The sequence below is a fragment of the Pygocentrus nattereri genome, chromosome 5 (genome assembly GCF_015220715.1).
Source record: "Pygocentrus nattereri isolate fPygNat1 chromosome 5, fPygNat1.pri, whole genome shotgun sequence".
NCBI classification, from domain to species: domain Eukaryota; kingdom Metazoa; phylum Chordata; class Actinopteri; order Characiformes; family Serrasalmidae; genus Pygocentrus; species Pygocentrus nattereri.
In genome coordinates, this window is record NC_051215.1 from 38,315,108 (window position 1) to 38,338,801 (window position 23,694).

A 23,694-nucleotide genomic window follows, 5' to 3' on the forward strand; every position below is an offset into this window, starting at 1 on the left:
TATGGTGTCAAATGCACTGGAGAAATCAAAGAACACAATCCTCACAGTGCTGCCTGATGTGTCCAGGTGAGAGTATGTTCTGTCCAGCAGGTAGATAACTGCATCATCCACTCCAATGCCATCCTGGTATGCAAAGTACAGAGGGTCAAGAGCTGTTTTGGCCAGAGGTCTCAGATGAGCTAGCATCAGCCTTTCAAGTGTCTTCATTAAGTGGAATGTCAGTGCAACCTGTTGATAATCATTCAGTGCTGTCGGTTGCCTTTTCTTGGGAGCAGGAACCACACAAGATGTTTTCCACATAATTGGGAAGCCTTGCTGTCTTCACTTCAAAGCAATTTGAAGGCATAAGCAGATAAATCGAAGGTTGCTGTTAGTATTTTTTACCTTTCAGAAAACATATACTTTAAGAAGAATATTAAGCCACTTTAATTTTTACTAAAATGAGTAAAACTGCAGCATCAGCAAAGTACTCTATTAAGAGTTTAATTTTCCCAACTTTTGCTGCCTGTTGCTGTGGAAATAAACTGTATTCTGATTTTTTTGGAAGCCATGGATGCCAAGCATTGAATTTCAGAGCCCAGTATTGTATGAAATAAAAATAAGAGGACGGAGAGACCTCCTGACTTTTTCTACCCTAAATAAACAATATACACGGCTCTAGTGAGATAATCAGCCATATACCACTACAAGGCACAGAACAATGGAAACTTCTTGTCCAAACTTGCTCTTGATTAAATGATCTAATTTGATAACCTTAACATTTTACACTATGTACTGTTTCATGACCTCTTGAGTTAATAATTCTAAAAGCTTCCATGTGTTCACCTGTACACATGCATGAACAGATTACATCAGAAATCAATTTCAAAACAATGGTTTCAATTGTCTAGACAAAATATGCAGTGTTACTGCTGGACTGGGAATAGTCCACCAACCAAAATATCCAAACAAGCATCATGTGGCCAGTAAATGACTCCTTAAAGACTAGAGAATGACTAACACAAACTGTGCAGCAACAGATAAACAGATAAGCTGTCATTAATGTTCGATCTACAAGGTGGAAAAACAAGGTAAAACTTGTTTCAGCAAAACATGCTAACATGCCACCACCATGTCAGTGTCACTGCAGTGCTGAGAATAATCCACCACCCAAATAGTACCCGCTCTGTGATGGTCCTGAAGAAGAGTGAAAGAGGGCAAATAAAGTATGCAGAGAAACTGATGGACTACTGTCTGATAGACGTAGCTTTAAAAAGTGACCAATGAGTGTACATGTTTCAGAGATAATTTTATATGCTGTGTGTGGAATAAAAACAGTTGTGTATGTCCCTGAAGTATAGGTGTCAACCCATGCAGTGTGGCTTTCTAAAATATGTGTGTACATGAGAACAAGCCAGCTGTGTATGAGACACTGATTTGCTTGATAAACAGCTATGTTTTCTGATTCTGTAATATATTAGTTATAATAATTAGCATGACTACTAGAGGATTTTCACTGTGAACAAATACAAAACTTTGCTAATGATTTTACTTTTTTAAACCCACCTATGGTGGTAGAAACCTTAGAAGTTATGCACAAACTTTTAACTGGTTCCATTATGAGCTTATGTGGGTATATCGCTGCTGTCGGAAGAAAACCTCGTATCTCCATTTTTCAGTTTTTAACATAATTTTGAACGACCTGTTGGTCTTTACATTGTGTGTAAATTTCACGATGAATGGACCAAAAGAAACGGCCCAAAATGACTTGGAAAGACGTCTGGTTCCATTGACTTACATTAAAACTACCGTGGGTTTTATACTCCATTCTGGAGATGCGAGGTTCTCTCCCGACAGCGATATTATGATCATAATGCTTTGTTTTGCATGCATTCATTTCCACCAGTGCAGAATCCCTTAAACAAAACAATAAGCAAAAACATTTAGAATGTAGTCAGACAGTTTATTGTGTATCAAAATTTTAAACATTTTCAAAGTGGAAAAATTATTAATGCACAAAAGCAAACACACAAAACAGTAATGTTTTGGTCTACAGTAGATAAATCTCATACAACGGCTAGTGAATACGTTTCTCTGAGGAAAAAGGAAAAGCATTCAGCTGTCATTTAACTACTTCCTTAACTGATTTCCAGATAACACACTTTTGTGTCAAGCTGTACAACAAACCCCTTACCTGACAAACTGGAATAACAATCAGCTTTTCCAACAGAGACCTCCGCAGACTCCAATAACAGTTTGTCTGGAATAGATGGTTTTACTTCAGAAACTTAACAATGAGGCAAAAACTCCACAAATGCACCATCTGTAAACAACAAGAGCGTTTTTGACACAATAAACACGAAACCCATAATCAAATTTAAGCTACTTAACCTACAGGTTGAACTACGTTAATGTAAAGCACTCCTGACAACCCTCCTAATCCAGGAAATATTGCCTCAGTTTAACAACCACAGAGCCCGTTTTTAAACTGTTCTCTAGTTCTACTGACTTACACAGAAGGTTTGTGTGTGCAGAGGACATGCTACTGCTGTCACAAGACAGCAAACTTAGTCCAGAGCAAACGCCCTATGGCCGAGCTAACGTGCTAACCGCGAACTGCATCGTGTACGCTAAGCACGCTCCACCATCACGGCTAAACGCTTGAAAAAGCACAGGCTATATTCTTTTTAAATGCTCACAGCAGTTAGCCAACGTTAGCTCGCTGTTAGCCAGTTCAGACGTTACTAAATACTCTCAACATTTAAAAGGACTAAGTTAACATTTGTCACGACAAACTAGCAATAATAATAAAACTAAAAATAAACCTTGAATGGATCCATTTCATTAACCTAAGTTTGCTAGTCTTTTCAATTATTAATGCCATACTGGAGCCTTATAATTTGTGGAATGTATGTAAACATGCTTTTAAAAGTATATTACTAACCTTAATGCCCTCTTCTATTTGTTGTCTCTTCAAACCCAGCTGCTGGCTTGTCCTTTTGAAAATGATGAACTTGGGCAGGAAATTTGTTAAATTAGGGGGTTTAACCCTTCAATGGTAAGTATCGGCTGTTTTCTGTAACTTCAGTAATGGGCCACTTAGGACGTGCCAGACTTGGGCCAAACGTACTCAAACCAACCGAGCACTGATGAGCCGCAGCATAAACGTGTAGCAGTCTTCCCTCATCCACAATGTTGGGCCACAACATACATGCCAAAATTGGCACTTAAACGTAGATACAAGTAAAAACCATACACAGCTGTCCGGCATCTGCTTTACATGTCTAATATCCATCCTGAATTCAACGAACACTCGCGAATTAGAGCCAGAATCAGCCCAGAACTGTCTTTTTCCCACTCATACAAGATTCCTATCTCTTGGAATGGGGGAACAAAATCTGTGGTATAAACCATATGTACCATTTAGTTTTAAAAGAAAAAAAGAAAGCCATTTTAGCTTGTTTTGATCACTGCGCATGCGCAAGTCACACACACACACACACACACACACACACACACACACACACACACACACACACACAGCATGAGGGGACGCTCTCCACATAAACAAGAGCCATGTTGAGTGTCACGAACTTTCTTATTCATTTTCCAACCAGTGACCGGTCTCCTGAATAACGTCCTTGCTTAGAAAACATTACTCTCACAAGCTTGCCCTAATCACGGTCCTAACTGAAGGTGATGAAACTGTTAAGACCGCAGAGTTATATTTCTATTATACAGCTCCAGTTACTTGACCTCACTCCTCTTGCCGCCAGATCTCTCGCACGGTACTTCTTTGTGACGTAAGGCGCCCCGTTACCGCTGCCATGGAGACGGCTCTTTACATTTACATTTACATTTATGGCATTTAGCAGACGCTCTTATCCAGAGCGACTTACAAAAGTGCTTGTCATTACTTCAGAATATCTCATGTTAATAAAGGTCGACATAATTTTAAAGAGCTTTGCTCTAAATTGCTACCTTAAGTTATCTATGCATTGAGACCTAAACAAATACAACAAGTAGAAAAATACCTACAACTCAACAGAGTCTACACAACACTAAACCTGCTGAAAAAAAGCTCTTCAAATCAATTGAACATGTTTGCGTTTAATCTTTAGAGTTAAACCCAATGTGAGTATAGTAGAGCATGGAAGCGGCAAGGAAATAACGTTACGCTTCAATCATTTAGGAACCGTCATGACGGAAAGCTGTGCCTTTGTGCAAGTTTAGTGTCCAATGTACCATTATCCGGTAAAGCCAGGCTACGCCCCCTGCAGTTCGAGGCTGGGGTAGCGGGCGCCATGCCGGTAAGGAAGTGTCTGCAGGCCTGAGATATCCTACCTTTCTTTAATCACAGGGAACTCATGACATACTGCGCGATCCTCATAAAATATTTTGGTACATTTATCCGGCCTTGGCCTTGAGTTTCTTAATTCATTTTTCTTGGCACAAATAAAACCTTTTTATGAAAATTATTGAAACAATCTTATAGCTACTAATTCCAGGCACATGTCGCAGACCTGCTTTATAGAACATAGTAGACATACAAACTGAAAAACAGCGCTGTGAAGGGAGTGGCACTGTCACTTATATTCCTTTAGTATAAGTTATATGGTAAAAATTTTTATGACAAAATGTAAAACCTATTTCGCAGTTATTTGAGTGTATTTTCAGAATTGAGTTGTGTTGATATTGTGAATGATGTCGTTAATGACTAATTTTCCAGGAAGTACTTAGTTAATATTAGTGTTCATCCGAATTCATAAACCACTCGAGCACGTGTAGCTTCAGCCTTTTAACCTATAAGACTGAAAGGGTCCACCATATGCGGGAAGGGCTACGTGTAGTTTTTGGTGTTTGCTACCAACAGGCTGCACGGGTTTTGGTGATAGGGGGTGGGGTGGGGTGGGGTGAAAGGTCCGGATCACTTTCACACAAAGACCCTAAAATTCCTGCATACGTGCCCTCGCATCTTCATGGCTTAGAAGTGAGAAGTGGCTCTTACACAACGAAGGAAGTTCACACTTATTGTGGAGTAGAAGTACTAAAGATTCAGAGCACAATGCAACGCATCGGTGCACAGCAAGTTTAGTATCTTGACCTTTAATAACTTACAGTAGTGTTCTTTCCTAGTTTTTTACCACTGCTAGATTTACTATTCATGTTTTTTTTTACACCACGAGTCAGTGACAAAGAGATGTGTGTAACAGAACTTTTAAGTATCGTTAGTTCTGTGAAACAATGACTTAAGTAGAAGGAAAAACTATCAGGACAAAACATACTTTGAGCTCCATACCCCCTGTAGACGCAGCTGTTCTGTGGAACTTAATCGTTGCATGTGCTGTTCTTCCTTTTTTAGAGCACAATGTCTAAAATAAAGTCATAAAGCTTCAAAGTCAGAGGTTTTACCAGTCTCAAAGCAGTGCGACACAATGAACTTACACAAACAAAAAGGAATTACTAAATGTCAATGACTAAAATGAACCTAATTCGCTCTTCCCATAAACTCACCCGAGGATTTTAAACACTCTGAAAGGTACAAATACATCACAATTGTACTATTTACTCAGTTATATGCACTGAACTAGTACATGTAATTAAGTAAACTTAACTACCTTTGAATACATTAGTGAATGAATGTAAATGAATACAACCAGTAGAGCTAATTGGTGTTATTTGTGAACTTCCAGCTTGTTCATTACTATTTTACATCGTTTTTTCTGTAGGTAAAAAGTTTACACGTTTCTGCCAAATGTGTTACTGACTGAAACACACGTACCGTCCCCCCACCCCCACAAGTCAACCAAATGTTCTAGCACGTTTGGAGCTTTTGCTCACATCATTTCTCATGTGTAATGAACTTCGTAGGTTGTGATGTCGAAACTACGCAGAATGGATTTTATCCAGTGTGGTGAGACAGCCGTAAGATTTGTGGTGTAATAATCAGTGCAGGCTAGTTTTACCCCCCATTGATGTGTATTTCGGTCAGTTCAGGGTGAAAACAGTCAATAGCCCAACAGCGTCTCCAGGCAGAATGGGACGCTTGGAACGTGCCCTGAAAACTGATTGGTTGAGAAATGTGAGGGGCGGGGCTCCCCTCCGCTCCGTATAAATATGTTTTGACTCGCCCTGCTCTGAGCTGCACTTCTGGACCACACCACAAGCCTGAGGCCTTGGCACAGCACTGCTGAACTTACAATGAGCTGCTCAGCGTCCGAGTCTTCAACGCGTCTGTCATGGGGAAGAGTGGTGCAAAAACTGTTCGAGTCTAACCACGCCGATGCAACATCACTCGACTGCTCTGAGAAACGAGATTCAGGTATTTTATTATTTTAATTTGCATGTTGTGAAATTACTGGGGCTTTCAAGTTACATATAGTACTTGTTATATTACGTCTGAAAAAAACATCAGCAAACAATTAAAACTGACTAAAACACCAACTCATCCTTTTTTTTTTTTTTTAGGATGTTCATCGGTGCTTTCAGAAGACCCCTTTGAGGAGGCGCTGTGTGCTGAGACTTTGGATAATCTCTCTGAAATTCTTGGCGAGGCCAGTGCCAGAGCCATGGGGTGGTCCAGGCTTCTTGTTCCTCATCAGTTACTCGAGCACATTAGACATGAGCTCCTCCACCTGGCTGCTGGAGAACCCTGCGGTCTGAGAGGAGCTCTAATAGACCTGTGTATAGAGAATAACGGGTCCTATCAGAGCGTCGGACAGTTGTCTGTGGACCAATGCACTGTGCCAACTTTTCACGTCACTTTTTTGCTGCGGCCAGATCTTGGAGGACTGTGGCCAAAGTTTACCAGAAGGCTTAGTAATTCCATCAGACTTAGCACAGGCTTCACGGCAGTCAAAAGGAAGCTTTACAGCTCAGCTGAAGTTTACATAGATGAATTGTGACCCGAAGATATTGATCTCAGAGGGAGAAAGGGCTTTGCAATTTTTTTTCTTATTTAAGAAAATGTTTCCAAATTTTTATGTATGGGTTCTACCATATGCTTCACTGGCAGACATGCCAACTCAGGTCAAGCAATGCTAGGAATGTCTTTATATAATGTCCGTTATTGGACAAATGGCAGCTTTTTGAACTTCCTTAAAAAGGACATTTTTATGATATACTTTGTGATTTGTTGAATACTAAAGTGCCTTGGTTACGCTGGAACATTGACACAAAATAAACTTCACTATTTGATGGAGTATGTTTGTCATATTTTGAATCTGAGCATACCCAATTTAACTGATACATTTGTTTTCATTTCACTTTAATATGCCTAGATGGTAAACATTACATGATTAAGGCAAACTGTAAATTACTGTACTATCTACACACAATTTTAATAATGCCATATTGTTCAGACTATCAAAGTATTCTAAATTAAGTGAAGTACAAGAGTTGCCAAATACTTCACAAAAAATTGTGCACTTAAATACATGCAAATGCTAAAAATGCAAATGCTAGGCTCTTCTTAAACAAGATACAAATTCTTAGAGTCAAACTCACATCTTCCATTTCGCAGAAATAATGTGTAATTACAGAGATAATTGTATAATGAGACAAGAAACATTGTTCTTGATAATAAAGTTAGACGCAGATCTGGGATGATTCAATTTTAATAAATACAGATCAAAATTCTTTCATTAATCTCAAATGCTTATTTAAAAAAAATCCAACAAGCAAATCTACAATGAACAATGAATTAAATAAGGAATGGCAACAACTTAAATTTGAATTCACCAAGTTCTTGCTGTCAAATAATACAGGTCCAAAGAAATACTAAAAATCTTGAGTGGCTCAGATAACCCAAATTCAGGGTACTAAGAATTGCTTACAATGGAATTGGGGTGCACAGACTGAAAAGAAAAGCATTAAGCTAATAGCATAGCTTACCGTTCAGAATACAGTTACATAATGTTTTGTGTATCTCCAAATCCATAATATATCACCAGTTATTTTCAAATGAATTGTTTTTTAACCCATTTTCCAGATTTCAGCAATATCTACCCAATGATGTGCAAAGTTGCCAACATCATAAGGGAGAGGAAAGACAAATGCGAGCCCACCGCCGCACAGATACAGACTATTTTTGCTTTTCCTGGTGCAAATTCCCACTCTACTTTCAGTGAAAGTTTGGTGAGAGCAGAATATGTCTATACTTGGTCACCTTCAAAACAGACGTTCACAGGACCTACATGAATGGAAAAAGGGTCAGATGAAACATGGTATTTATGGAAAACCAGACATTCACTTAAATTTCCTCTCGGACATTTAATTTACGCCAAAATTCATTTAGTTTCGTGTGACCATTTCAGTGAAATATACATTTTCATTTAAAAAGGCATATTTTGAAAGCAATTTAGTTATAATCACTTGCTATACATAGATTTAAAAAAAAAAATTGGTTAATCTGGTTGTTTGACTGTACCAAAATGAAAAGTTTCATAACTTACGCTTGACTCTCAGTGTCCATGTAACAAGACTTGAATGTCTGAGAGCTTTGAGCAACTGGGTGTTCCCATTTTCTGTGCCCTTTGGTAAAGGTCTGAGTCTCCAAAATAACGTGCTCGATATAACAATCCTTCCTCTGCAAGCATAAACACATAATTTAAGTCCCAAACGTTTCCAATCTTCAAGATAACAAACTGCACACATTCATTATTTTTCTTTATTATTCATTTATACAAACTAAATACTAGCCACTGTTAAATATCTCAACACACCTGAAGAACAATGCTAAATTGTCTACCATAGCACATCCATGCAGATGTCCATTTGTGTGGTACACTGGAGGAGAGACAATATGATCTCTCACTGTCCTTTCTTACCAATGAAAATGCAATCAGTTATGTCATATGGCATAAGAGACTTAAGCCATGGTCAAACCGGACAACAGTCCTGCTGTTTTTTTGGCCGAGCAAAACCGCAAGGTGAAATTAAAAAAGGAATTTGCTTCTGGTGTTGTTATGTTCCCATATCCTTTTAAAATCAAGTGAATTAGCTTTTTCTTGCCAGGCAAATTTTAAATTATGTTTGGTGTGAGCGCTGCTACATAGCTGTCAGTGCTTTTACTGGATGCCCAAAGAGTGCAAAAAAAAAACTATGCAAGATTGACAGGACTTACTTTGTTGTTTTTCTTTCCAGCAATTGTTTCTAAGGTTTGAAATGTAGTCCTCCTCCACACTCTGTTCAATGTTCTTGAGACTTTTTCCACTATATTCCTCTGAAAAGTGGTCACCCACATAGTAAGGCACCTTCAGAGTAGCAGTTTGTCGCCTGTTTGTGTGGCCTGAAGACCTGCAGAATATTAAATGTTAAATTGTTAGGAATTTGAAGGACACTGATCAAATGTTGTTCCTTTCATAAGCCAACCACTTTAAATTAACAATAGTAACTGAAGGTGTGTAACTGAGGTTGAAAACAAGGCAAATGCTGTTAATAAAAAAGGCAGCGCAAACTTACGGACTGTGGCTAAGACTGTAAGGAGGGCTGGACACCATCATTTGGCTGAGGGCTGAAACTATGATGAGGATGAGGATGGGCATCAGCTGAACAAACAAAGCAAGGCTTCCCTAGTTCATAAAAAAAAAAAAAACATAGGAAATCGTTATATATCGTTTAGTTGTTGTGCATGATTAAGAGCATTGTAACAATCTGTGAAACAGATTGAAGCACAGAGAAACTCACTATCTTGTACATGCACACATTTGGAAATATGTATACGATGTTATTTGATGTTCATTAAAAGTTACAAAATATTTAAAGAGTACAGCCACTTACATCTCTCTGCTGTTCTCTTCGTTCTTGCCTGTGGTTATGCCCAAATCTCATCCTGCCATTGCTGTAGACATGGACATTACCTAAGAAGAGTGCAAAGAAATGACACAAATTTAATACGCCAATGATTTGCATATGGCAACTGAGTTCCTCAAAGCTGCCAACAGGGATTTGTAAAGCCATTTTAATTGGCATTAAACTTATGATACCTAATATTACCACATTTATGTCCTACTTACTAGATGGAAATCCACCTCCAAAGAACATGTTGAAGAGGTCCTCAGGGGAAATATCTGCCTCAAAGCCACGATGAGAATGGCCATGGCGTGATTGGTGGACTTTCTCCTCCCCATAAAGGTCATACTGCTTCCGCTTCTCAGTGTTACTAAGAACCGCATATGCATTTCCTATAGCTATGACCAAAACGGTGATAAAAGGAAAATATGTTGCTTCAAACCGTCAAATGTAGACATTCCAAATGGCAGAAAAGTTAAAAAGTTCAAAAGCATAAACAAGACTTTTACCTTTAAACGCCTCTGTAGCACCAGGGGCATGATTTTTATCAGGATGGAATTTCAAAGCTAGTTTTCTGTATGCTTTTTTCAGGTCATCTTCTGAGGCATCTTTGCTAACTCCAAGAATTTCATAATAGTCTTTGCACTTTTTTATCCTAAGTAAAAGACATATAACAAGACAAAGGAAAAACGTAAGTAACCACACAAGGAAGTACAAGTATATCTGATTAAATACTGGTTGTATAAATAAATCTGATTGGTAATCAAGTTTAAATGCTCTCGGTAAATCAGAAAAAATAAAATACAGTCAAAACAAACAAACCTTTTGACTGCATCCAGTTGATCCGGTGTGTATGACTTGGCTCCATCTGTGGCACTTTCTCCCGTGGTCTGATCTCCAGCATTGTTAGTTCTGTGCCTTACTCCAGCGCCGTCACTTTCTCCACAGTTATTATCACTGCCATGTGATTTTCCATTCTGAGCTATAGATTCTAATAATCCTAAAAGGACAATTTCAGTGAGACAAGTACGTCCAAGACACTACGAGAATCTTTGAATCACAAACGCTTAGAAATAGACACACTAAAGTGCAGGAAGTCTTCAGGAGGACCGTGTTTACAACATAAACAAGGAAGCAGGCGCACATCCATCGTTCATATTCACATCTAATATAAAGGCATTTTATCAGCACAGCAGCTAAGCTCGAGGGTCTGGCTGCTGGTGCAGTACTAGCTGAGATGATGTCGTGACACATAAACACGAACGAAAAGGGAAAAATCATAAAACGAAGGTTCATGCGCGCAAGAAGAAGCTGACGTTAGCTGTGTGGTTAATGCTAGCCAATTGGGCAGCTAAGCTAACGTTAGCTAGATTTGCTTCTCAAGTGGCCTCTTATCTGCCTTGCTGTGACACTCCAGACAGATATTCACTTACGTCTCGCCTTCTCAGTGGGAAATAACTTCTGCGCCTTCTCCAGAAACCTCCTGGCTCTGTCGGGCTGGTTGTCCCTCAGCGCTGTGAGAGAAATCTCGATGCAGCGCTCCGCTTCGTCCTTGTTTGATTCCATTGCGACAGCGGAACTCCACTGGCTCTGAGGCGCCGCGTAATGACGTTGCTGAAAACAGCGGGCGAAAATAACGCGTCACGGTCTGTGAGCTACTGCACTGCACTACGAGGAAAGAGGCAGAAGATTGCGGGGTCGCTTTTTATTTCTCCTAAAGTTTACTGTGTCCAAAATGCCGAAACATTTCTTAGACACGAAGGCTGTTTGCCCGAGCGAGTATAGTGTACCCAGATTTCCCTGAGGACTGGTATCCAAGACCCAGACTAAGACAAACAAGACCTAAAAGGGATTTTCAGTGGTGTGTCAGTATCGACTCTTCGGTTTACTCCAGGCTTACCAGCCTATATTGGTTTAACATTCAATCGTATCCTTAAAATGCGTATGAGTAAGATATTCTCAGAGCTGTTGCAGCGTGCTGGTGACCTAGCGAGAGCACCTGTTAGCTGTGCAGCAGTTAACTGCAGTTCAGGTTCTGCAACCAGTACTGAAAAGAAAAGAAGAGTAAAGCAGCACAGATCTCCAGGTTGGGAGACTCTGTCCTGGGAGGAAAGGTTAGCTGATATTGTGACTCCTCTGTGGAGACTGGGGTATGAGGAGCAGCTCCAGTGGAAACAGGAACAGCAGCTCAAAATCTTGCTTCAGATGTCAAATGTGGTGGGCACATGCAATAAGGGGGAGCTTACTTTTCCTCTACTGCCCATAGTCCCCTCTCCAGTGAGGGATGGATACCGCAATAAATCAACATTCTCCGTCAACAGAGGAGTCGATGGAAATCCAAAGACTGTAGGGCTTTACATAGGCACTGGGAAAGGTCGGAACATTGTCTGTGTTCATGGTGACCATCTGCTTAACATGCCATCAAATCACAAATTGGTTGGAAGGTGTTATGAAGATTTTATACGTGCCTCACCACTGAAGCCGTGCATTCTGTTTCATGATGGGGGGCACTGGAGAGAAATTACAGTGAGAACAAACTCTGCTGGTAGCACTATGGCTATAGTGTACTTCCATCCACAAAACCTGACGTCTGAAGAGTTGAGTGTCCATAAAGCAGCTGTAGTAGAGTACTTCACAAAAGGTCCTGGGGCCGTTTGCCAGCTGGACTCTCTTTATTTCCAGGAAAGTACCATGACCCGATGTAGTCACAAAGAGTCTCCATACCAGCTTCTGCATGGGGTACCTCATATCTACGAGGAGATCCTTGGCTTCAAGTTCCGCATCTCTGCAGATTCCTTCTTTCAGGTGAACAGAGGTGCAGCTGAGGCCCTGTATAATACTGTAGCAGAGCTGAACAAGGCCTGTGGGAATGGAACTCTCTTGGATGTGTGCTGTGGTACAGGAGCTATTGGTATTTCATTATCCTCAAGAATGAAGAAGGTCATTGGGGTTGAGCTCATTGAGCAGGCTGTGGAGGATGCGAAACATAATGCAGCACTAAATGGCATTGAGAACTGTGAGTTTCTCTCTGGAAAAGCAGAGGTTATTCTTCCAAAACTGATACCCACTTTGTGCTCTGATGGGGGGCTCACAGCTATTGTGAATCCTTCTAGGGCAGGCCTGCATTATAGAGTGATCCGTGCCCTGCGGAACCACTCAGATATACAGAGACTTATCTACATATCCTGCAAACCAGAAGGAGAAGCAATGAGGAACTTCAGGGAGCTTTGTGGGAAATCAGATTGGCAGAAGAAGATCACTGGAGAGGCCTTTACACCAACTATAGCTGTCCCAGTGGACATGTTTCCACACACACCTCACTGTGAATTGGTGCTTGTCTTTGAACGATAACCAAAAACCTCATCCCTGATCAGGAAAAAATAAATCATGTTTTAGAGTAGAATTCCTAATGAATATTGACATACATATTAACCAAGGACTGGAAGTGTTGCTGGTACTTTTAAAGAATTTTGCAGTTTAACATGTTTAGAAGAGACTATGGTTTATCGCTTCATGTTTTATTTGCTAATGTCATTTCCTGTATTTTTATGACAATCTCACACAATTTATTGTGTAATACATTTAATTACAAGCATATTTCAAAGGAAGCCAACACTGTAAAGTTGTTTATAGTGGTCAAGTTTCATTGTCGCTGCATAAAACCTGTTTCTTTAGTCCAGAATGCTGATCCCATGTGTTTCTCATTTGGTTTAATAATGCACATGCATGTTCAGCATAACCATTACACATAGTAGCACAAAAGTAAAAGTTTGATTTTCTACTAAAATATGACAAAACATGAGTAATGTGTATTATATAGAGTATGCTTTTACACCCTTTGCAACTTGACCTTTGGAAGGTTTGCCAGAAAAAAAGGCTTGACTTTCTTCAAATCATTTGATTTCAAATTTACTTAAACATAATTGTTACTTTAAAATGTACTTAGAATTGGGTTCTATGGGCATATAAAAAGTTGTTTGACACCTTACATGACATCATTGAAAGGTCATTTTAAAACAGGGTTACACACCTTAGGTCCTAGATGGTCAGTTTTCTGGACAGTTTGATGACTAACTTGTTTAAACACACCTGTTTACACTCATCTGTTAATTGCCAGGTTTGATGGGTGTGTTTGAATAGAGAAGCTACCAAATTGTACTGGACACTGGTCCTCCAGGACTGGAGTAGTAGTGACCAGTGCCCCAAACCACAAACTTGCGAGTGAGCAGAAAAGGGGAGTTTACTGAATTAGATAGCTGCATCAGTTCTTTCTATACACATGGTCAAAAACTGGTACAATGGATTGGGTTATCCTTGACCAAAGGTAGTCAGTTTCTAATGTATGAACTTAAGAAAAACAAATGTTCTGTCATTTGTTGACAGTTCAGTAGAGTGGCCATAGTAGGGATGCTACAGTAGAAAAGTGTCTGTTCAAGGTTGTGGGTACTAGATGTAATGTGCTTAAGATGTTTTGCGTCTTATCAAAGTTTTTGCAGATTAATATGGAAATGAATGCCAATGCAATCTACCTTCATTTCTGTATTTCCATATTTCATAGCCTCTTTTTATCCTTTAGAATTTAGGCTGAAATCAGAATCTTTTATTACCTTGTTAGTTACCATGTCCTTGGCTGCATTACATGTAATCCATTGTGTCATATTATTCAAAAACCAAATTCTTGTCTAACTATAATCTTTGATCCATTGACTCTGTGTTTGTTTCAGAAAGTTTGCTTCTCACGCTCCAGTCAGCCTTAAGGAATAAAGCCATGTCATGCCCACAATAATTTCCTGCCTGAATAGCCAGTTTCACTCAGAAATAGGTCATGTTGAGGAAAAAGAATGCTTTCTGATTTCCAATTCATGTTGAATTTAAGACTGATTTATGTAAATTATCTCATCAGTGAGAGATCAGTCCAGGCTTGAGTACTCCTTAAAGCTTCAACTTGAATGGGTGGGGCTACACAGTTGTATACTCAATAGGGAGATATATGTAAATGCATTGTTTTTTTTGTGACATTACACAAACACACACACAGACAGACACCTATTCTAAACTGCTTGTCCTTCTGGGTCGTGGGTGGAGCTGGAGCCTATCCCAGCAGTCTTAGGCTGGAAGGAAGGATACACCCTGGACAGGTCATCACAAAAACATTGAATTCAAAATAGACTATTTTTGCAGCTATACATACGTGCGTGTGATGATGTGAATTCATGTTTTTTTGTTTTTTTTTATTAGATCGTTTGTTTAATGATTGGCCCTCCTACCTAAAAAACAAGTCATACAACAAGACAGAATCCACCATTCTTTATAATGACCACAACATGCCAAGCATTTTATTGTAAATTGTGGAACAGTGTTAAAGTGCATTGACCTACATTTGCGCAGGGTTACTCTTGGACAAGGACTGAGTCACTGCAGACAACGACCTCGTCTGTCTCTCTCTCTCTCTCTCTCTCTCTCTCTCTCTCTCTCTCTCTGTCTCTCTCTCTCTCTCTCTCTCTCTCTCTCCCTCTGTATGCTGCAACTCGTGTCATTCTAGATGGGCTGCAGAGAATAGTCACCGGGAGAGAGAGAAAGAGAAAAAAACCAGATTGTTTAGATTGTGGCTTTCAGCGTGAACATCAGATGAGCAGGCAACCAATGAAACTGGAAAGGCTAGGTGGCATCCATTCCCTCCCAGCCAATTGCAACCATTTAAACGACGTACCAAAAAACGGCCAGCGACTTAGGTAAGCAAGCTCAGTGAAAGCCCATTGTCTTCATCTGGTCCCTCCGGACGTGCCCAGCTCGATGAATTGTTGACTGGAAATTGTGTGACACCGAAGGTAAGCGGATAAGACCGAATTTGTGAAGCAGCGTTTATGATATTGTGCTTTCTGCAGAGCTCGACGGTCATCGCTCCGCTGGCCCACATTAGGATGCCGGGACCCACCCATATAGGACAAAATGTTACCCTGATGTTTATTTCCTGTTGTGTTGGTGTCGCATTTCTCTGAGAATAATGATGCTTTATGTCTCGCTGCAGGCGATCGACATTGTGAAAATATGACTGCCACCGAAAGGAATTCTGTCCAAACTAGGCAACGAAACGTCGATGAAATGGCCGAAGGAACGCTAATGGATGATGTTCTTGATGAATCTTACAAGGAGAGACGGGATCCGAGTTATCCAAAGCAGATAGTGTGGAGAAACGTAGTTCTGATGACGTTGCTTCACGTCGGAGCTGTTTATGGGCTGATCACCATCACCGCCGCCTCTGCTTTAACCTTGCTATGGTGTGAGTGTGCTCTTAGAGTTTATTCCATAATCCAGTATGCTAACATTGACCGACATGAGCATATTATGCTCTTGTTTAGGCCAAGAGCTCATTGAGCGGTCATATAGTGATGGGTCATGTATTGGAGCGAGGGAGCATTCCAGTGCTGTTCTTTCACCCAGGATGGCATGAAGACATAGTCACATAGATATTGGAGCAGAGATCCTACTTTTATCACATTGTTTGCTGGTTCTCTTGTCCTGTTTTAGATTTAGAATATACCTAATTTTGTCATTTTTTCCCTAGTTTGTTTATGTGAAAGACGTTTCTCTTTCTATTGGCATCGTTGCACTGCATAATATTTCACCCACTGAACAATGCACAATCAGCATTCCAATAGGCCATCCATTGTGCGCTTGTCAGGCTCATAACAGTACGTCTTTCTCCACTGGGATCTCTCAGTCTAAGCAGCCTTGTCTGCAAACACATAGAGAGACATTCAGCATTCCTGCAAAACATCTCTGAGGAGGCCAAGCACACCTCCAAGCAATGTAGACGTAAATAACACAGGAACAACTGTACACTAAGGGCTAATGTAACATCTTAATTTATTGCCCCCTTCTCTTTACAGCAAGTGTGTGTTTCATGATAAGTGCTCTGGGGATAACAGCAGGAGTTCATCGACTCTGGAGCCACAGGTCCTACAAAGCTAAACTGCCACTAAGAATCTTCCTAGCCATTGCAAACTCCATGGCTTTTCAGGTAACCGGCTTTTCAGGATAGCGATTAAATCACAGATCAGGTGTTCAGATGTCAAATGGATAGACTTTGTGAACAGAGATGTGCCTCAGTGATCTACTGCAAAAATAATGCCATGCACTATAATGACATATAGGCAACAAAGTACTGTACAAGCCTTACTATTTTTCACAATGCGTTTTACTCAGTTGGACCTGATTGATCATCACTATTTTTGATATGTGTCCAGAATGATATCTATGAGTGGGCTAGAGACCACCGCGCCCATCATAAGTTTTCCGAGACCAATGCAGACCCACATAATGCTGCAAGAGGGTTCTTCTTTGCTCACATTGGATGGCTGCTGGTTCGTAAGCACCCAGACGTGATTGAGAAAGGAAGCAAGCTGGACCTCAGTGACCTCAAGGCAGATGCAGTTGTCATGTTCCAGAGAAGGTAAGAACTTGTGCTGTGGAACTTGTAAATTTTTGTATTGGACTGAAAGCTATCGTCTAGCCTGTTGTTACTCCAAATCCTTGTAATTTGTGGAAAGGAACAAATACTAGGATTAATTTACCAAATCGGATTTAATTTGTAGATAGCTGACCTACCAAGTACATAACTGTATTTTCTGCTAGCAGCAGCAAAGCAGATGTTCATTTCAATTTGTTTCATGGATTTTCAGCTCATTATCTAACCTATGATAACATTATATTTAAAATTCTGAAGTTTTAGCTGTTGCACACTACACGTTTCCGATAAAGCCCTATCCCATATAATTCACTGATGTAATGTTTCATCACTGCACAAGAATTATGAGAATGTTGATACCACCCAACTCTTTCTAATGACTCAGAAATGGCTACTTGTTTTCTGTATTTATAGACTTTTTAAATCTGAGCATTTGAACGTGACGTTAAAAGTTTTGCCCTCAACCCTGTGTCCATAAAAAGGTGTGGTTTATACAACAATGTTTTAGTTTAACAAGGAAGTTAATGACAGGTGCCTTTGGGCCACAGCAATCTCACAATGTCAATTGCATTGAATTGCTTTTTAGAAATACAGCCCTTAATGTGGACTAAAAGCTGCAAGAATGTTAGCATTAACACACTGTACGAAGTGATGCAGACAGGGTTGTAACCTCTTTTCCTCCTGATATTTTTCTCACACCTCTGTGGCCTGTCCTACTGAGAAAAGCCACCGCCTCTGGCAAAGTGTACATCAGGCCACAGCCAGTGAATGAGCAGAGTCACCCGATCCATTCTCTTGGATGCAGTCCCGCAACAGTCCTGAACCTCTTTGAAAAAAGGGATTAACACTTCTAAAGTCTACTGGTCAAAGGATGCCCTCAGAACATATTTCAGAGAGTTGCCAAATCACATAGTGGAACAGTGACCAGTTTGTCAGCATTTTTAGCTATTTTTTTTCTAGATGTTACTTTCTTTTTTAAACACAGTAACATAATTCAGATCTGCAAAATGTGTCCTAGCATGAGGTTCTTGTCGACAGATTCTTTGTCAATAGATTGTCAAAAGAATGCTCAAGCACTTCATATTTCTTTAATATCAAAATGATGACCTCTAAAATATGTTCACTGTGTAGCCTCTATGTGGTGTTCTCTATTTTCCTTTACTGCCTAATAAGAACTTAAATACAATAAATAAATAAATAAATAAAAATACCATCATGGGCCTTCTTCACTGTTCCTTTAGGTACTATAAGCTGTCTGTAGTGGTGATGTGCTTCCTCGTCCCCACCTTGGTGCCCTGGTGCTTCTGGGGGGAGAGTTTGTGGGTGGCTTACTTTATCCCGTGCCTGCTGAGATACACTCTGGTCCTTAATGCCACCTGGCTGGTCAACAGTGCTGCCCACATGTGGGGTATGAGGCCCTACGACAGCAACATTAACCCCAGAGAGAACAAATTTGTTGCCTTCAGTGCTGTAGGTAGGTGCTCAATGTTTTCTTCCATTGTACCTGGTGTTTTTGTAACCTCACATTGATGAATTCAACAAACTCGGTGTTTAAAATCTGTTACTACCTGTACCTGATGCATTTATATAGCATATGCGCACACAAAAAAGGTAAAAAGGCTATAGATAAGTCTGTAATGAGAGCAAAGCATGGGATTCTGTGCTAACACACAGACCTGATGAAACATTCTAAGCAGTGCTTTAATGTTATCAGTGGAAACACAGCCACAACCCTTCAGATTTACTGTTAAGGCATGTTTGTTTGGTGAAAGCTGGGCTGTCCGCCTTGGTTTGTGATAACGGTGCATGTTTGTGATAGTTCAGATGTTTAGTTTGACATGTTTCAGTTCTGATAGCAGTAAAAAAAACAACTTCAACAGATTACTTTATCATAACCCATTTTATCTGTAGAACCATCAGACAGCTTTGCATTTTTCTCATATATATGTGACAGTTGGATGACATCTTGTTTATTCCATTTCAGGAGAAGGCTTCCACAACTACCACCACACATTTCCTCATGACTACGCTGCCAGTGAATATGGCAGTCGGCTGAATATCACAAAATCATTTATTGATCTTATGTGCCACTTTGGCCTGGCTACGGACTGCAAGAAGGTGGCTCATGACACAGTCTTGGCCCGGATACAGCGCACTGGTGATGGCAGTCACAAAAGTGGCTAAGTTACTTATGCTACTTCAGAAGCCAGAACATGTGATGAGAAAGCCTTTTTTTAATTTGCAGTGAGTGTGCAATGAAGGTCCTAGTGATGTCTCCACTCTTACAATGAATTAGGGATTCCTATCTAGTTTGCAGGCTAATACCGGCTTTAGGACCACTGTTTAAGTTTTTGAAATCCATTATCAAACTGTAGTCCTTTTAGTTCCGGCACAGAGTTTGATTAGGGTAACATACCTAGCTCTCGCACTGCCTCTGAAGCAGGAGTTGTAACAGTATTGCCTAAACAGTTCTGTGCCATGTCAGGGCACTCTCTCTCTCGGAAGACCTAAGAAGTGCCGCTATCTGTTTAAATGATAACATCCAGCTTTAATTTAAGAAAATCATTCCTATAAACTATGCAAGTTGTGTATGCAATTCCAGCTTATATAACATCACATGTTTGTGCTATTAATCTCTTGATATTTCTGGTTTACATTTAAATACATTAGGTTACATTTTTAGATGATACGATTTGATGTGAAACTAAACTGAAAATATTTGATGCTTTAAAGCTGCTTTTTAGTTCTAAGAGGTAAGAGATTTTTTTTGTTCTCACTGAGTTTGAACTCAGTGTAATTGAATGGTGAAAGCTAATTCCATAGTCTATGTTAATATAGACAACTAGTACAGAGACCCCCAACTAGTATAAAAATGCTGGGTAAACTTGGTTTTTAAAATGTGTTCTAGGCGATGAGAAACTTACTGTGACACTTTTAACTCAAAACTACCCCCCCCTGGAAAAGACATCTTGTTTATTGGTGCCCCTGAATTTAGTATTTTGCACATTCTGTTAGATTCCTTTGGGCCTTCATCTGTATCATGAAAACGTGATCTGAGACCATTCTGCCATCCACAATATCTTAAGAGCTCTTAGCCCTCACATTTTCTTCAGCTCTGCCAACAAGTTTCACAGGGACTTTACATCACCTTATTTTAGCATCCCATCAGAGACATGATATCCTAGAAGTCTGTCATGTTGTGTGTAACCTAACAAGGTTCCTATGTGCTTTGGAGGCAAAACAGCCCTGCAGTATCACCTATAGAGGACTATATTTAAGAGCCAGTTAATAAAAAAGTTATTTTTCTGGATAACTATTGCTCCTTTTATGACAAACCTTTAGACAAAAAGGTTCTGATTATGTTCCAAATATATTCAGTCAAGGTGTTTTTCTGGGAGTCTTTTTAGGAAGCTTAGTGGCATAATGTCTTATAGTTTTTGAGGCTCAGTAATCCCAAAATTCACCCCAATTTATTTATTTATTTATTTATTAGCTTTTTTTTCTTTTACAGTACAAATGAAATTCAGGATAAAATGTGTTTTTCTCATTTCGGATTTCAGATGAGCTGAGAAATCTTCTGGCTTTAGTGCCGGTAATCGCATAAACTACTTTTATAAACAGGAATGAACTATAAAAGACTATTTAAACCCTATTCAACAAGTAAAAGTGTATGTCTATTATTGTAACAGTGGTGACAGACATATCTCCTAGTTTTGCTGTAAGACCTGTACCAACTCTTTTTTAGGTCAGTAGAAAATGATTATTTCATTATTCACATATCCTGCATGCTCAGTTACTTGTAGAACAAGGGTGTCTAGTCTTATCTACAAAGGGCCAGTGAGGTTGCATGTGTTCATTCCAACAAAGCAGGAGCGCACATGTTTTAAGACTAAGACCAACTGATTCAACACATGGACTCGGGTGAGCAACTGCTTGTTTGGAATGAAAACCTGCAGCCACACCAGCCCTTTGCTGTTAAGATCAGATTCCACTGTTACAGCATACAGTTCCTAAGCCTTTCTACAGGTGACCATGTTAAAATGCACTTCTTAAGGTGCAAGTGCTTGATAAATAATGTGTATTGTTTGCTGTAGACCAAATTTTAGATGCATTTTGTATTGGTACCAGGCTTTATTATTAGCTGAGCTTTACTGTTGGTATCTGTCTAACTTATGAATGACTATAATGAAGCTGCAGCTGGTCTTTATTAGTCTACAGAAAATATTAAAAAGTTGAGAGCTCTTTATTAAGGCTACATATACAATGCTTTCTCGCATTAATTACTGATAATTTTACTGAACACAAATGTATAATTGAAATTTGTTACTATTTCTCAGTATTTTACACTGATGATGTGTTCTGAGAGGCTTAAAACAGGCAGATTTTCAAGGAATGTTCACTTTGTGTACCAATGAATGAAGCAAATTTTCTGTAGAAAGAAGAATTTTGCGAGTTGTGCTGTGAGTTTATGATCATTATTAATAGTGCTGTTTTCTTAATTGAATAAAAATTGAAGAAAGCTTTATTTTTCTTTGGACTATCAATCATGTACTGCCATGTAGCCTCAGTTTCCCTACCAGAGACATAAGTGCTGTGAAGTGGGATGATATTACAAGTAGCAGCGGTTCACTGGCGCCATCTTCTGAGTGCAACTGGCTACTACACCACACAAAAAAACAGTAGGACCTGCATTCTCATAAATATCGTCACTTATTATTATTATTGCTTTTGCTCATATTTTTTTCTTCTTATTATTATTATTCTTTTTCTCCTGAAAAAGTGGTTGTGGAGAAGAGACCGTAAGCCATCCAGACACCAAACATGGTGGCTAGGTGTAGTTTGTGTGCATCTCGCCCCACAGCAAAAATGACCCCGATCGGCCAAAGGGGGGCGCTATAGAGCACCAAAACACGTTTTGCTTCATAACTCCTAAACCGAGATGTGCACAGACAAAATTCTTTTTGTGGCTCATTCCTTGGGTCAAGACAAACAACTTTGCTGCTGACACCATTTAGCTCCGCCCACTTAGCTAATTTGCATAATATGCAAAACTTACTTTTGTGAACTAGTCCTACAATTTTCACTCAATCCTCAATTTTCTGGTATCAGAAAACTCGGGAGAGCATCATTGCACACTGAGACATTAAGGGTGTATACAACTTTTTGTCCAGATTGGCCCTTAGGGGGCACTTCAGCACTCAAAAACACTTCAAAATCAATTTAATTGCTGTTACAATGTTATTACAAGGTTGATTAACAAACAATTGGTGCCATATGACTCAGTTCACTCAACTGAACAACTTTCTAATTGCATGTCATGTCAAAAATTGTACAGCTTGTCTGGTATTTTGCCTTATTTGTTCAAAGATTTCACTATACAAAGGCTTATTATACAGAGGTCAAAAGGTCATTCTGACCAAAACCTGGTGGACGTCTATGGTTTTAGTCCTTGATCAATAATGATATCATATTGAGGCCTTTTGACTGATTCTGACCCAGTTTCACTGAGCTGCTCTACACCTAAAGGGCATCATTTCGGTTCTATTTCGGTCCTTTGAACAAGATTCAAACAGCTTGAGGCCTTTTTACGCCGGATGGGCTAAACTGCTGAAGGGCTGGTACTGCTTGTACGTGCTTGAACCCGCTCATCGCCGCTTGCGGCTATATTTATTATTATTATTATTATTATTATTATTATTAGTGGTTCTGTGTAAAGTGGTGTTATTTGTGTCAGGTTGATTAATTAAATGTGTATGTTGTAACGATTTAACTGATTCAACAATTAAACTCTAAAAGTTTATTGCTGTGTAGGAGTTTAATACTGAGGCACACTCTTAAGAAAGATGGTTCTTCAAGGGTCCTTTATTGAAGGTAGTGGTTCTGTTAAGATCTATTAGTTCCATATGTAGAAATGGTCCTTTAGACCGATGGAGAATGTGTTGTAGAGCTTTTTGAAGAGGGTTCTAAATAGCACGAAAAATGTTCTGCTATTTTAATGATGTCAAGCTTGTAACAACAGCAGAACCATTTCTATGTGGAACAGTTTTTAGAAATGTGTTATGTAGAACCGTATACAACACATTCTCCATTTTACCGTCCACGGAACCATTTACGCCTTAAATGGTTCTATACAGAAGTCCTGGTTCTAAATAGAACCACTGCCTTTACTGAAGAACTCTTGAAGAACCACCTTTTAAAGCATTTTTATAAGTGTGTGTTTTTTCTGATCATTTTATTTTCTCTTAATCAAGCTTTATGACAATAATACGAACTCTATGGGAATAAACCCCCCCTTTCTCGCCCATCCCTCCCCTCCTAGTGGTCCATCCGTCTTTTTCTGAACATACATTTCTAACGATTTATGAAATAAGGTTTAGTGAACATTTGTTCCAGCTTTTTCCTCACATTTCTGTCTCAAAAGCAGAGGTTTTAGCTGTATGAAGTCTGGCTGTGGT

At 39.5% G+C, this 23,694-nt stretch overlaps 4 protein-coding genes across 5 annotated transcripts; 3 read left to right on the plus strand and 1 right to left on the minus strand.

The window, feature by feature from the left end:
• The first annotated feature begins 6,140 nt into the window (after positions 1-6,140).
• Positions 6,141-7,308, plus strand: LOC108442278 (DNA damage-inducible transcript 4 protein-like). Its single transcript, XM_017722251.2, has 2 exons — positions 6,141-6,301; positions 6,448-7,308. The coding sequence occupies exons 1-2, from the start codon at positions 6,181-6,183 to the stop codon at positions 6,882-6,884; spliced, it is 558 nt and encodes a 185-aa protein (XP_017577740.1). The 5' UTR covers positions 6,141-6,180; the 3' UTR covers positions 6,885-7,308.
• A 269-nt stretch (positions 7,309-7,577) lies between these two features.
• On the minus strand, positions 7,578-11,371 carry dnajb12a (DnaJ heat shock protein family (Hsp40) member B12a). The gene is made up of 9 exons (XM_017723473.2): positions 11,205-11,371; positions 10,594-10,771; positions 10,281-10,426; positions 9,996-10,169; positions 9,760-9,839; positions 9,442-9,551; positions 9,104-9,276; positions 8,433-8,566; positions 7,578-8,170 (listed from the first exon to the last, which is right to left on the minus strand). The coding sequence occupies exons 1-8, from the start codon at positions 11,335-11,337 to the stop codon at positions 8,442-8,444; spliced, it is 1,119 nt and encodes a 372-aa protein (XP_017578962.1). The 5' UTR covers positions 11,338-11,371; the 3' UTR covers positions 7,578-8,170; positions 8,433-8,441.
• Positions 11,372-11,420: 49 nt separating this feature from the next.
• trmt2b (tRNA methyltransferase 2 homolog B) lies at positions 11,421-13,524 on the plus strand. The gene has a single exon (XM_017723460.2). The coding sequence runs from the start codon at positions 11,710-11,712 to the stop codon at positions 13,120-13,122; it is 1,413 nt and encodes a 470-aa protein (XP_017578949.1). The 5' UTR covers positions 11,421-11,709; the 3' UTR covers positions 13,123-13,524.
• A 1,750-nt stretch (positions 13,525-15,274) lies between these two features.
• Positions 15,275-21,764, plus strand: scdb (stearoyl-CoA desaturase b). Of its 2 annotated transcripts, none has more exons than XM_017723494.2 (6): positions 15,275-15,503; positions 15,800-16,051; positions 16,662-16,792; positions 17,019-17,224; positions 18,481-18,713; positions 19,224-21,764. In XM_017723494.2, exons 2-6 carry the CDS (start codon positions 15,820-15,822, stop codon positions 19,421-19,423), a joined length of 1,002 nt encoding a protein of 333 aa, XP_017578983.1. In that variant the 5' UTR covers positions 15,275-15,503; positions 15,800-15,819; the 3' UTR covers positions 19,424-21,764. The 2 variants fall into 2 exon arrangements, with proteins under 2 accessions (XP_017578983.1, XP_017578976.1); XM_017723487.2 differs by having other exon boundaries at positions 15,276-15,599.
• The last annotated feature ends 1,930 nt before the right edge of the window (positions 21,765-23,694 follow it).